Consider the following 14,228-nt stretch of genomic DNA (forward strand, 5'->3'; position numbering starts at 1 on the left):
GTACTAACATTTTAAAGAAAACTAGAATAAATAAATAAGGTAAGACTTTAAATAAAATGTGTAAAATTTAAAATACTGAAAAAGCATGGAAACAAACGCAGAAGTATAACTGAGTCCCTTTATGGCATATCACATATCCTTCATATCACTCACCAAGTTTACATATCCTTTATCTTTGCCTGAAATATTAAACATAGAAAAGAGTGAGTATATAAAATATATCCAGTAAGGGACCCCACTACTAGTCCTGCTAGGTGATCTGTTAACTTCCTGTTAGAAACATAATAATAGTGTTGTATGTCCAATAGAGCACACCTGGGCGCGTGAGACCATATGAACACCCTTTACCATTTGAGAGATCTTAGGTACATACTCCATAAACATGTCTGTTATCCGTCGGTACAGCCCTTATCATGCGAGTGGTCTCGTAGGATCATTCGTTATCGTGTGAGTGATCCCATAAATAGGAACACAATACAAGTAGGGTAAAAAAAACTCAACAAACAAAGTTAACAAACACACAACAATCCAAAAGCATGTAACATAGCCATAACATCATAAACATGACATGAATATTAATCATAACGTCTTTAATCATGTGATTCACATATCATGGATCATAAACATCATAAACATATCAGTCATCCATATCATTCATCAATATTAGACACAATATGCATATTTGCTACATCAATGCATAATGGAAAATACATGCAAGCTTTTAAAATTTAATTCGAAGGTCCACTAATAGAATCTCTTACCTCAAGATTTGCTAAAAATATAATCCTTTCCTAACAATCAATTTTCCATTTGAAGCAGATCATAAATAGTAAGGAAAAATCAAATATCTTAATTAATAAATATTAGCAGTTGGCTATGTTCTCCAAAATTCTTTAGTTAGTCAACCTACCCAAAGTTGAGGTTCAAAACCAATTCAACTTTGATTGGGAAAACTTCACAACTCAAAACCTCAAACTAAAATTTAGCCAAATGTACCTAAAACCCAACCAAATACACACATACAAAAAAAAAAAAAAAAACCAAAACAGCTAAACTGACTTGAGAGAGGAGCTCTTGGCTTGGCTAAACAAAAGAAAGGAGGTGGCTTGACTCAAAGAGGAAGCGATTCGGATGGCTTGGTAACAAGGGCTTTGGCGCACATGCGGCTTGGTAAGGACCGTAATCAACTTCAATGGAAGAACATCAGCTTGTAGGAGCAAGAAGGCTGACGAACACTACAGGGACAGAGATGACCGACGTACTTGGACATCTTTGGACATGTTGGGATTTTTGTCCTAAAACTTATAGGTTCTAAATATAATCTATTGATCGTTATTATCCTGGTAACACTATGGATACAACTCACTTTAAATTTGATACAAATGCAATGATCCAACATGTTTGTGTAAGTGACTTGCGAGTGAGGGTATCTTATGCAATGAGTTTGCATAAGACCTGACCACGAAATAGTAACCACTAGAAGTAACTTCATTAAATGGTTAGGTTTCTATTTCATTAAGATGACCTAGATAAATTAGTCTTAATCCTGAGTGTATTATGAACTCCTGTTCACATGAGATTATCCTTTGATTTGTACGAGTGAGAGTGGTCAGATTGTCGACTCAATATGCTTATCATTTTGGGAACAAAACTGAGTGGGAGCTGAAAATATAATCACATAAAATGAAATTTACTCTTTCCCAACTTTAAATGAGTAAAGAAGAGGATTTTTTATAAAATAAGTGAACAAAGAAGAAGGTTTCATGTACGTCCGATCGTCGATGCTTCACCTGCGTTTATCTCCGTTCAGATCTGGTCATGACATCTCTTTCATCATTGCTCGCCACTGGCTATGTTTCTCCTCCGTTCGAGCTATGGGCCTTGCAACACGAGTCGAGCCTTCACATGTCCAAGCTGAGATCTCCTATCATACAATCACCCTCTCTGTTCGTGAGTTGTGCGAGCTAATTCTCCCTTCAAGCCAAACAAGTTATTTTTATCAGCTTTTCTTGCAGCCATTTGAGTCATTGGGTTAATTCTTGGTGAGTTTTTGGATAATACCCATCAATGGTGATTTTCGGTTCTAAATAATTTAATCTTGGATTTATTTCAAAATTTTGCTTGAAGGATTGACAAGTTTTAATTGGAGAAGTGATTTGTGAAAATTTTCCCAATTAAGGTTGAATTTGTTTCAACTTTTGTTGTTGGTAAGTTGCATTGGAAAGGACTTGGAAGTTAGACACATGTTATTAAATTATTAAATTGGTTCCTTTTATGTTTAGGATTGGGCTCATTGATTTTGATTGTCAACGAAGGAAATATTGTTTTGGCTAATCTCAAGGTAAGATATTCTATTACTAGAATTTCAAAACAGAATTAAGAGCTTAGATGTAATTTTTTCTTATTATGCATTGATGTAGCTAAGATGCATAATGTGATTGTTATGGATGATAGATATAGATGGCTACACAGATTACCAATATTCTATCACTGAGATATGATATGACCGAGATATGTTATGACTGAGATATGATATGACTAACATGTTATGACTGAAATATGGTATGACTATATTATGATATTGACAATATGTTTCATGTTATAGACTGTAGTGTTCTGTTAACTTTGTCTGTTAGGGTTGTACCCATATGGGGTGTCCCTCGAAATCACCACCTTTTATGATTGTGCGTGCTCAACGGGACTACCATTTTGTCATAATAACTTTTATAACTTTTATGAGTGATTTGACGGAGTGACTTACAACCCAATTATCTAAGGTGTTCCTTCGAGTTCACCAAAGACCAGATGTGTTCTTACGAAATCACTAGATAGCGTATGTTTGAGAGCATGATAGTTATGGGGTACTTCCTTATGGAACCCAAATGAGAAGTTAACAGACACCTAGCAAGACTAGTAATGGGTCCCTTACTGAGTATATATATGTTTATACTCACTGTTTCTATGTTTAACTTTTCAAGCAGAGGTAGAGGTAGAGGAAACCTGTCGAATGATAAGAAGTGACCGTGACTTGCCATAGGAAAAATCTTATGTCGCCTTCATATTTCAATATTTGAGTTTTAGTTTTTTATTTAAATTTATTGAACTTATGAATTACTTTTATGTTAGTTTTCTTTAAAAGTTAGATAGGGTCTGAACTAGGACTAAACTTTGTAGTATTTATTTCTATCTATCCAAATTATGAATTATGAAAGATTATTTAAAGTTCTTTATTTAAGAAATTGGTTTCCTCTTTTTCATTTAAATGGAGTCAAACTATTATTTATTTTATTTAAGAAATTGGTTTCCTCTTTTTCACTTAAAGAGTTGGGTCGTTACAACATTCCACCCCATCATGCCAAAGTTTTTTATTTAAGAAATTGGTTTCCTCTTTTTCATTTAAATGGAGTCAAACTATTATTTATTTTATTTAAGAAATTGGTTTCCTCTTTTTCACTTAAAGAGTTGGGTCGTTACAACATTCCACCCCATCATGCCAAAGTTTTTTCAAATCATCAACTAATGGAGCTAAATGAATATTTATTTCATTTCTCGGTTGTTTGGGACTAGATATTTGTATAGTCAACATAAATTTTTTTCGCTTCATACACAACCATGGAGGTAGGTTGTATATCACTAACATTACTGGACATTAACTATATATATTACTAAGATCTCTACGTGGATTGACCCATCTGTGGAAAGATCATGACATAGATTTCTAGGTTCTAAACCTAACTCTTGCTACAAATTGTCTATCTTTTTTTCACGATAATGCATTTTTTGGATGTTGTAATAAACCATTCACTTCTCTATTTCTGACATGCCATGTCAATAATCTTGATTTTTCTTTGCTTCGAAAAATTCTTTCAAATCTTGGAATTTGGGAGAAGTACCACATGACTTTCACTGCACATTCTTAAACTCATTATAATTTTTTAGGAATCTTTCATCTTGAAATACCACAAGAGGGGCATACATTTGCATAAGAGAGTTCTTTCCTAAACAAGCAACAATCATTCCTACATGCATAAATCTTCTCGTACTTCACTTGAAGTGTACACAAAATCATTTTTGCTTCATAAGTAAAAGTAGGAATTTCATTAGAAGTAGGTAAGATGACACAAATTAATTAATTCTAACAACTCGATGAAACTCTTTCACTCTATCCAAATTTAGCTTTCAAATTATATAACTTTATCAATGTAAATATTTTGGTAAAATTTTTACAATTTGGATATAATGGTTTCTTGGCATCATCTAGAAGTTCCTCAAAATTTTCTGACTTGTCATTAAAATAATTGTGTGCAACCTCAAACATTCCAATTGTGTCATCAACATCATCCTCGTGAATTTCTTCTCTTGCACTACTAAAGACACTTTCATTGTTTCTCTTAATTCATTGGTAGTGATTCACCATGAAAAATCCATACTTGATCTTGATCGATGCAGGTAAAAAATAAGTGATCTCTAATTGCATTCACATCTAAAGTTTTTGCATTTACACATTTTAAACATTGACAAGTCATGACGTTCGACGTCTTCGAATGTTTAAACTCATTTTTAACAAACACATCTCAATCCCAAAAGCATAATCAATTAACATTCTATTCCTTTTCATCCCTGAGACTTATCCATGTTATATAAAATGTAACTTAATCTACAAAAATAAAAATTAAAAAACAATAAGAAATAATTAAGTGATCTTAAACTTGTGGACTTAACTAAAATCAACAATAATACCTAAAAAGTTGAAAACTAAATATAATCAATAAAAAATTTAAAAGGAATTTTAATATGATATTTAAACCGACAATAAACATCCACCTTTTGAAAAACAATATTAAACCCCATTTTTCATGTTTCCACCTAACATTTAAGGTCATATTTCTTCTAGTGAATCAAATAAAAATCAAAGCAGTTGAAAATGTATTTTTTCAGAAGAAAATAAACAAATAAATAAAAATACTAAAGTAGGTTTGTTAATTTATTTAACCATATTCGCCATCATTATCAAGAAAAAGTAAATTGTTGAGTAGTAGGACTCGAATCTTAGGTTGCAATGGCTGAAACAAACTCAGCCAGAGAGAGAGAATATATGTCATTTAATATAAAATTGAACGTCAAATCATTCTTCACAAATAGACAACGTAAAGAATATAATAAAGAGTAAATTACATGGATGGAACACTCAGTTGAACTAATACATGTGTATGTGCGAGCGATACATATATTATTTCACCTGTATATAAAAACCCCTCCTTCTTTAATTAAGAAGCCAGAGAGGCTAGCTTTGGAAAATGGCTCAGATTTGTAGCATCTCGGAGGAGGTGAAGCTCAAGGCTTGTGGACAAAAGTTCTATCACTTCTTTTTAACCAAAATGGATGTTTTGAATCAGATGTTCCCTCAAAATATCAACTGCACCTATGAGTTTGTGGAGGGAAATAGTTTCACTCATGGAACTGTTATCCACTGGAAATATGATTTTGGTGACACTTTCTCACTCTCTCTCTCTAACAAAACGTTGCAGGGTCTTAAATGCTTATTCTCTAGGTCAAATTAATGTTTCAATTTTCTTACAGTTAGGAAATATACCTTTGGTTAAGAGGTCGTGAACTTGAACCTAATTTAGCTACTTAAAACACACATATATTTTTGGTCAAGAGGTCAAAGGTTGATTCCATCTTAACCCCCATGTGTTGTTGAATTCTAAAGAAAGAAACAAAAGATAGGTTAAGAAATACTTTTTGTTAAATGAACTTTAGTTTGTAATGCTTTTTATATTCGGAACAATTTAGCTATGGATCTTTTTAATAAATAACAATTTAATTCATATAATTTACCATCTATAATAATTTAGCCCTTGCAATATACTCTATAATTTGTAAGGTTTTAGTTTAGTGTGAAAAGAGTTAAATGAAATTTACATTACACATGTAGATCACTAAACTTATTGATCGGGAATCCTTTTTTTTTCTCTTCTTTTTCTATAAACTAAAGGCATGAGTTGTTTCATAATTACTAATTAGTTGTTGGCACATAACTTTGAAGAGAATGTTTAGGAATAATAGCCGTCTAAATTATAATAAATTTCAAAGTATAGGTATTAAATCGTCGTAAATTTAAAAGTTCAAAGATTAAATTGTTTGCAATAACAGTAAGAAGACTAACTTAATTATTGTTTAAAGTATAAAGAAGCAAAAATCTTTTTTTAACCATGATAATCGTGAAGTTATTTGAACACCTTTAATTTTTAGCATAGAAGAAAGTAAATAAAGTATTTTAATCAATTGAGCGACATTCATTCAGATGTATTGATATGGCTTAAGATTTAGCTATATATATATATAGAGGTTGTTTGATAATCGACTGAGTTCTCTTTTTTTTAGATTTTAAAAACGGGATCCTTTTGATATCCAGTAGGGTTTATTGTCTTAAACCATTAAATTTTATAAGCTTAGTTTCAAAAACCCACTAAATAAAGTTTATTTTTGGTGGAGTGTATAGGAGGTGGCCTAGAAGAATCCAAGGTAAGGCTAACTGTGGATGAGCCAAACAAATCAATAGCTATGGAATGTCTTGAAGGAGATGTACTCAAAGAATTTCAAGTATTCAAAGTGAAAGTTCAAGTTAAGGACAGTGATGTTGTTGGTGTCAACTCAGTTAAATGGTGTGTGGAGTTTGTGAAGGCAAATGAAGATGTGGCTCCACCAAATAACCATCTTAAATGTGGAATTAAAGTGTGCAAAGACCTTGATGCTTACCTTTGCAATAACTCAAACTAATTAATTGAAGGTTGAAACTTATTTGGAAATGTTGAAATCTTTCAATACGAGGGTTTAGGGTGGGGCACTTGTAAATTTACTAAAAAAGATTGTAAACTTGGAAGTGTGTCATTGATTTTTCATCTTTCCAAAAAAAAGCAAAATGAAAATAAATAAAAATAGGTTTGAATTCTATTTTTTGTTGTCCCTACCCTTTGTATCATATTCTATTTTGGTCCTAAACTTTTTAAAATGTTTGTTTTAGTTCCAACTTTTATAAACTTATTTTGATTCTTGCCCTTAGAATTTCATTAACTATTCAATGAAATAATGGTATGACTTCTATATTTGGATGATTAAACTACAACAAAATTGTCATTTGATGTCAGTTAAAAAAGGGTACGGATGTATAATGTCAGGCCAGATGGAAAAAGAAAGTGAATTTTTAATGTCGATTTTCAATTTACACTGTACACTACAAGAAATTGGACGATTTTTGACCCCAAAACGAAGGTCGGGAATGTCCTACCATTCCCACCGCTCGAAAAGCACCATCGGTATAGGGGTGCAATCCCGAAGTCCTAATTATAATGTCGGAAATGCTTCATCAATTTGATTTTTCTAAAATTTATTTTCACGTTTCTCAGACACACTGAAAAAGAAACGTTGACGAATGTGAAAAATTATTTAATTATTTAGCTTCTTCCAATGCCAAGGTAATAATAGTTGAGGAAACTAAAAATAATTATTTAATTTTTCAACTTTCTCCAACGTCACGACAAGAATCGTCAACGAAAGTTGAAATAATTAATTTAATGTTTAACTTTTCTCAAAGTCATGTACAAATGTCGGAGAAAGCTCCAACCAATACCAACACCATTATTGAAACATCAGCATTGGTTGGCACCATTATTGAAACAACCAATATATGTGTATGAATGAACTTCAAAATAGGTTTAATATAATTATATGAATATTTAAAATTGTACAATTTTTCATTTGAAATGAAAAAAAGTCTTGACCTGCAAAATGTGTCAAGAATAAACATATTTTTTACGTTTATAAATTGTCAAGTATAATTTTACTTGATGCGTAAAAATTGTCAAACAAAAAACCCCCTTACTCTTGACATTGGATTATTTGACGTGTAAAAAGTGTCAGGTAATCTCATATACTTGACGTTTTTTACCTGTCAAGTATAATTATACTTAACGCTTAAAAAGAGTCAAGTAAACCTCCCTTATTCTGGACACTGGATTAAAACAAATACTTGACAGTTTCTAAGCGTCAAGTAAAACCAGTTTTGTTGTAACGATCCAACTTTTCTAACTAAGTCGAAGTCGTTAATTTTTGACAAAAGACCTTGATTGACACAAAATAAAATATAAGACATTTGAAAACATACAATCGAGGGAAAAACAATTTAAGTCGGGTCCGGTTTCAAATATTCAAAATTTTAAAAGTACTGTTTACCAAAATAATAGTTTATAAGCTCACTTCCATCACAATGTTTTAAACATTAAAAAACATAAAGTGGAAGCAAATTAACATATTCTCTATGGCAGTCACGCTTCCTTCCTGCCCCTCGCCGATATGCCACCCTTGTTACTTTTGCTTGAAAAGTTAAACATAAAAGGGTGAGTATAAACATACTCAGTAAGAGGTCTGCCACTGCTCCCATTAGAGGAAAATAAACTATTAGCTCCATATGGAGTACCATGCACAGTCACAGTCTTGTGATCCCGTAGGATACACGCAATCAGTCTAACGTCTCGAAGGACACATAATCAGTCTAGTGCTCTCGAAGGATGCACATATCAGTCTTGTGATCCCGAAGGATGCACATAAAGGTGGTGATTCCGTAGGACACCGGCAAGGTAACTACCCAATAGGAAAACTAATAATTTCCCCCTAAGTTCATTCCAAACATCTTAACAGTCGTTCACAGTTCAGTTAATTACCCTTCTTACATAAACTCCTCATTTAACCCCAAACAGTCGTCTTACTCTAATTTAGCCCAAGGTCAGTCAGAAACATAATGGTACATCAGTCAACAACTATCTATTCATGTCTTCTAAGTTCACAAGAACGCAACCATAACAATATCATACATTTAATCCAAACCACAACACACCAATTCAAAACTACCCAATATAGGAAAAACATCTACGAGTTTCAGTCATTCCACATCCACATCAATCCATACATATATATAAATTTCTCCCAGTCAACGCAGTAGACATTACACATTAAGTTCACATCCAAACATACATCATAATCATTGTCCCAATTTAGTTTAGATATAACATTACAATACATATAGTCGATACATTTTAATTTTATTGTTGAATCCATTAGAAAGTCCCTTACCTCAAGGTAACTCAATTTCTCGAACAAACTATATCCAACGAAAGACACCAAGGTATTAGCGAACCGAACTCCAACAATTTACAAGTTGGTTGTGAATTCAAGGGACTCAACGTTACTTCCAACGCCTTCAAGAACAATGTTAACGAAACGTTTAATTTGATATTTCATCTTAACAATCCATCACGCAAAAACCATCAATTTCACTTATCAGAGAACTCACAACAAAACAGCGGCAACGGCGATCGAACCTAAACGACAAAGATCGTACAAACAGATTAGAGTGTACATCGGTTTGTGAATCACGGCTGGAAGAAGAAGCACGATGCTGCCTTACTGTCGGCCCACGAACAGACGCGGCGGTGCAGATGGTTGAGGAAAGCGGAACAAAACCCTCAGTTGGAATATGGAAAGTCGTGGCGGTGTGGAACGGTTGCGGACGTCACGACGGCACAAAACGTGAGGCAGAAGACTTGTGCAAGCTGAGCAACGCAGATTTTCGAGCAGTTAGACTAGCAGAAGATGACGGACAGTGTGATGAAGTGGCTCGAGTGGTTGCGGATCTGGACAGCAGGGAGGCGCTGACGAACCGCAACGAGCAGTTGGGGGTTTGAGTAACGGCGGCGCCAAAAAATGAAAGAGAAGGGGGAGAGGAGATGTTCAACGGCTGGAGGAAGCAGTGGGATGCAGCACGAACAGAAAAAGTACGCGGCGACTTTGTAACCTGGACGGACGACGACTTCAGGCAAATAGTGCAGCGGCGACGACGGGATGAGGAGATTTGGACAGTGATGGTGGCTGGCGGACGAGCGAAAATGAGAGGGGAGATGTGAGGCGACTGGGTAGGGAGAGAAATAGGAGAAGATGAAGAAGAAAATGGGGATCGTGCGTGGGAGAAGAAGAAAAGGAAATTGTTTTTCTTTTATTTTCTTTTTTTTTAAAAAAAAAATATATATTATTGTTATTATTTCTTTTTTTTTTCTTCCACCCCAAGTATAGTAAAATCACACCCAAATTTTAAAATCATTAGATAACAAGGCAAATTAACTACAATGATAATAAAAAAAATGCCTTAAAGCTCGGGGTGTTACATTCTTCCTTCCTTAAGAAACTTTCGTTCTCGAAAGTTCTAATCCTGGAACAACTCTCGGTAACGAACTCTAAATCATTTTTTCGCTTTCATGTCGCCTCTTCAACTCGTTGATTTTGCCACATTACTTTCACTAATGCAAACCCTCTGTTATGAAGCATCTTCACCTGTCTAGCCAGAATCTCAACTGGTTGTTCTACATAGCTCAAATTCTCATCAATCTCTAATGGTTCATAATCCACTACATGAGATGGATCTGCCACGTACTTTCTCAACATCGAAACATGGAAAACATTATGAACTGCAGAGAGGGATGGTGGCAATGCCAAACGATATGTCACAACACTGATTCTCCCTAAAATCTCAAACGGTCCTACGAAACGAGGACTCAACTTCCCTTTGTTTTCAAAACGCATAACAACCTTCATAGGTGCTACCTTCAAGAACACCTTATCTCCCACATCAAACTCAAGGTCTTTTCGCCTCACATCTGCATAACTTTTCTGTCTACTCTGCGCTGTTTGCATACGTGCTCTAATTGTCTGAATAGCCTCATTAGTAGACTAAACTAACTCATGACTCATCAATCTCTGTTCACCAACCTCATTCCAACAAACAGGAGATCTACAACATTTACCATACAAAGCCTCAAATTGCGCCACGCCAATAGTAGCCTGAAAACTGTTATTATAAGCAAACTCCCTCAAATGCAAGTGAGAGTCCCAACTACCTGAAAACTCTAGTACACAAGCTCGTAGCATATTCTTTAAAACTTGGTTCAAACGTTCAGTTTGACCATCAGTCTGTGGATGGAAAGTCGTACTGAAATCTAACCTTGTGCCCATAGCAGTCTGAAGTCCCTTCCAAAACTTAGAAGTAAAACGTGCATCCCTATCAGAAACAATCGATACAGGCACTCCGTGTAGTCTCACAATCTCAGTCAAATATAACTGTGCCCGCTTACTAGCAGTATAAGTGGTTTTCCCTGGGACGAAATGTGTTGATTTTGTAAGTACGACGACAACAACCCAAATCACTATGTAACCCTTTAGGGTTCTAGGCAGTCCTGTAATAAACTCCATAAACACATTCTCCTACTTCCATTTTGGCACACTCAAAGGCTGCAACAAACCTGCTGGTTTTTATCTAGGTGCTTTAACCTGCTGGCACACCAAGTACTTACTAACAAACTTTGCCACTTCTCTCTTCACACTACGCCACCAGTACACTCGTTTCAGATCTTGATACATTTTTATTTTGTACTACCAAGATGCATGGAAAATGGGGAACTATGAGCCTTAATCAATAATTCTACCTTAACTGCTTTGTCTGTTGGCTCACATAATCCTTTCTCAAACATAAGTTCGCCATCAGAGGATATGGAGAACTTCTTACCTTTCCCTACTTCTACTAGGTGACGCTTCTCAATCAAATAAGGTTTAATGAACTGAACAACAACAATTCTTTGTCTCAAGGTCGGATGTACTGACAACTGAGCTAACTGTGAGGTGACTTCCCCCACTGAAACTACAATCTCAGCTCTCTCGTGGTTTTTGTCTAATGAAACCTGTCTGGTAATAAGTGCTGTCAAAATGTGATACTTTTCTACGAAGAGCATCAACTACAAAATTCGCCTTACCTAGATGGTACAAAATCTCACAATCATAGTCATTTACTAACTCAAACCATCTTTGCTATCTCATACTCAACTTCTTTTGAGTGAAGAAGTATTTTATACCTTTCTTTTATTAGAAAATATCTATATCTTTTCATCATACATATAGTGCCTTCAAATCATTAATGTAAAAACCACAACTGTCAATTCCATATCATAAGTTGGACAATTTTCCTCATGACTCTTCAACTGACGAGGAGCATAAGCAACTACTTTAACTTGTTGAATCAGAATACCTTTTAAACTTTCCTAAAAGCATCACTATAAATTACGAAACTTTGTGAACCATCATGTATGGCAAGCACGGGAGTTATACAAGCTTCTGCTTAGATCCTGAACACTATCCTCATAGGTTTTGTCCCAAACAAACGGAGTCCCGTTTCTTAGTTAACTGAGTCAAAGGAGTAGCTATACAAGAAAAGTCTTATACAAATCGTCAGTAATAACCTGCAAAACCCAAAAAGACTACGAACCTCACTGACTATGAAAGGTCGAGGCCAACTAGTAACGACTTCAATCTTTTGTGAGATCCACATAAATGTCATCTCTAGATATCACATGGCTTGGAAAGATACTCGGCCTTATCCAAAACTCACATTTTGAAAACTTTGCATACAATTCGTTGACTCGAAGATCCTCTAAAACCATGCTAAATGCTCCTCATGTGTTATCCCTGTCTTGGAATAAATTAAGATATCGTCAATAAATACAATCACGAAAGTGTCTAAAAGATCATTAAACATTTTGTTCATCAAGTCGTAAACATTGTTTGAGCATTTGCCAACTCAAAAGACATCATAATGAACTCATGATGTCCATATCTGGAACGAAAATCTGCCTTAGGAATGTCACTGTTCTCTAATCCTCAACAAGTCATAACCTGAATGTAATTCAATCTTAAAGAACACGGACTTATTGCAGTTGATCAAACAAATCCTCATTCATTGGTAAAAGATATTTATTCTTAACAGACATCTTATTCAACTTTCTTTAGTCAAAACATATGTGCATCGGCCCATCTTTCTTCTTAACAAACAAAATTGGTGCACCCCAAGATAACATACTTCGTCGAATGAAGTCCTTGTCAAACATTTCTTTCAATTGCACCTTCAAATCTTTGAACTTTGTTGGGGCCATTTTGTATAAAGCTTTAGATATAGGAACGAGTCTAATTCTATCTCAATAGCAAGACCAATTTCTGTATAGCACGGTAATCTTAGAAACTCTTCTAGAAAAATATCATAATACTTTTTCATCACTGATTCAAATAACAAAGAAACATCGACTTCCCTGGTGTCTACCACACTAGTCAAAATACAACAGATACCCTGGTCAAGCAACTTACTAACCTTCATAGCTCGGATAACTTTTAGTGAAATGATAGTTCCAACCTCTTTGTACTTGAAACTAGCCTCTGGAGAATGATTAGAAACTACATTTTCGCTGAACATTTTATGTTTACATGGTTAAACTACATTCCAATTTTCAAACTCCAAACTAGTAACTTTTCATTCACGAGAAACTCAAAATTGTTTCTCAAAGTCACATCAAGACAACCATGCTCATTTTCCTTGTTTCTTTTCCAATACCTCCATTCTAAAACCATTCAATGTGCTTCGTATAAACTTGTCGTGTATTTAGTCCTCTTTAAAACCACCAATATAAGATAGTTCTTATATTTTTAGTCACCAAAGCAGTCAATTAAGTTAATTATGTCTTACTCTTCTGCTTACTCGACCACCCCTTTGAGCACCTCTACATGACCAATAACTCCTTTAATCTTAAACAATAAAGACTTCATACATTCTAGCTTAACATAGGCAAGGCCATGTTCATAAAGTCATACTTATAAATCATAAAAGCGTACCTGACGAGTGACGAAGGAATGTGTTAGCCATAGGGCCACAAAATCATAGACTTACATCATAAGTCAGTCTACAGAACCTAAAACTTAGGCTCTGATACCAACTGTAACGACCCAATTTTTCTAACTAAGTCGAAGTCGTTAATTTTTGACAAAAGACCTTGATTGACACAAAATAAAATATAAGACATTTGAAAACATACAATTGAGGGAAACACAATTTAAGTCGGGCCTGGTTTCAAATATTCAAAACTTTAAAAGTACTGTTTACCAAAATAATAGTTCGTAAGCTCAGTTCCATCATAATGTTTTAATCATAAAAAAACATAAAGCGGAGGCAAATTAACATATTCCCTATGGCAGTCACGCTTCCTTCCTACCCCTCGCCGATATGCCACCCTTGTTACTTTTGCCTAAAAAGTTAAACATAAAAGGGTGAGTATAAACATACTCAGTAAGAGGTCTGCCAC

At 34.6% G+C, this 14,228-nt stretch overlaps 1 protein-coding gene across 1 annotated transcript; it reads left to right on the forward strand.

Moving 5' to 3' along the window:
- The first annotated feature begins 5,231 nt into the window (after positions 1-5,231).
- LOC101212668 (kirola) lies at positions 5,232-6,960 on the forward strand. Its single transcript, XM_004149739.3, has 2 exons — positions 5,232-5,487; positions 6,506-6,960. The coding sequence occupies exons 1-2, from the start codon at positions 5,298-5,300 to the stop codon at positions 6,781-6,783; spliced, it is 468 nt and encodes a 155-aa protein (XP_004149787.1). The 5' UTR covers positions 5,232-5,297; the 3' UTR covers positions 6,784-6,960.
- The last annotated feature ends 7,268 nt before the right edge of the window (positions 6,961-14,228 follow it).

This window comes from Cucumis sativus, chromosome 3 (genome assembly GCF_000004075.3).
Source record: "Cucumis sativus cultivar 9930 chromosome 3, Cucumber_9930_V3, whole genome shotgun sequence".
Classification (NCBI taxonomy): domain Eukaryota; kingdom Viridiplantae; phylum Streptophyta; class Magnoliopsida; order Cucurbitales; family Cucurbitaceae; genus Cucumis; species Cucumis sativus.

Coding starts and splice junctions, on each gene's coding strand:
- LOC101212668 (XM_004149739.3), top strand. CDS start 5,298: ATGGCTCAGATTTGTAGCATCTCGGAGGAGGTGAAGCTCAAGGCTTGT. Junction 5,488..6,505: donor CCACTGGAAATATGATTTTG/GTGACACTTTCT, acceptor TGGAGTGTATAG/GAGGTGGCCTAGAAGAATCC.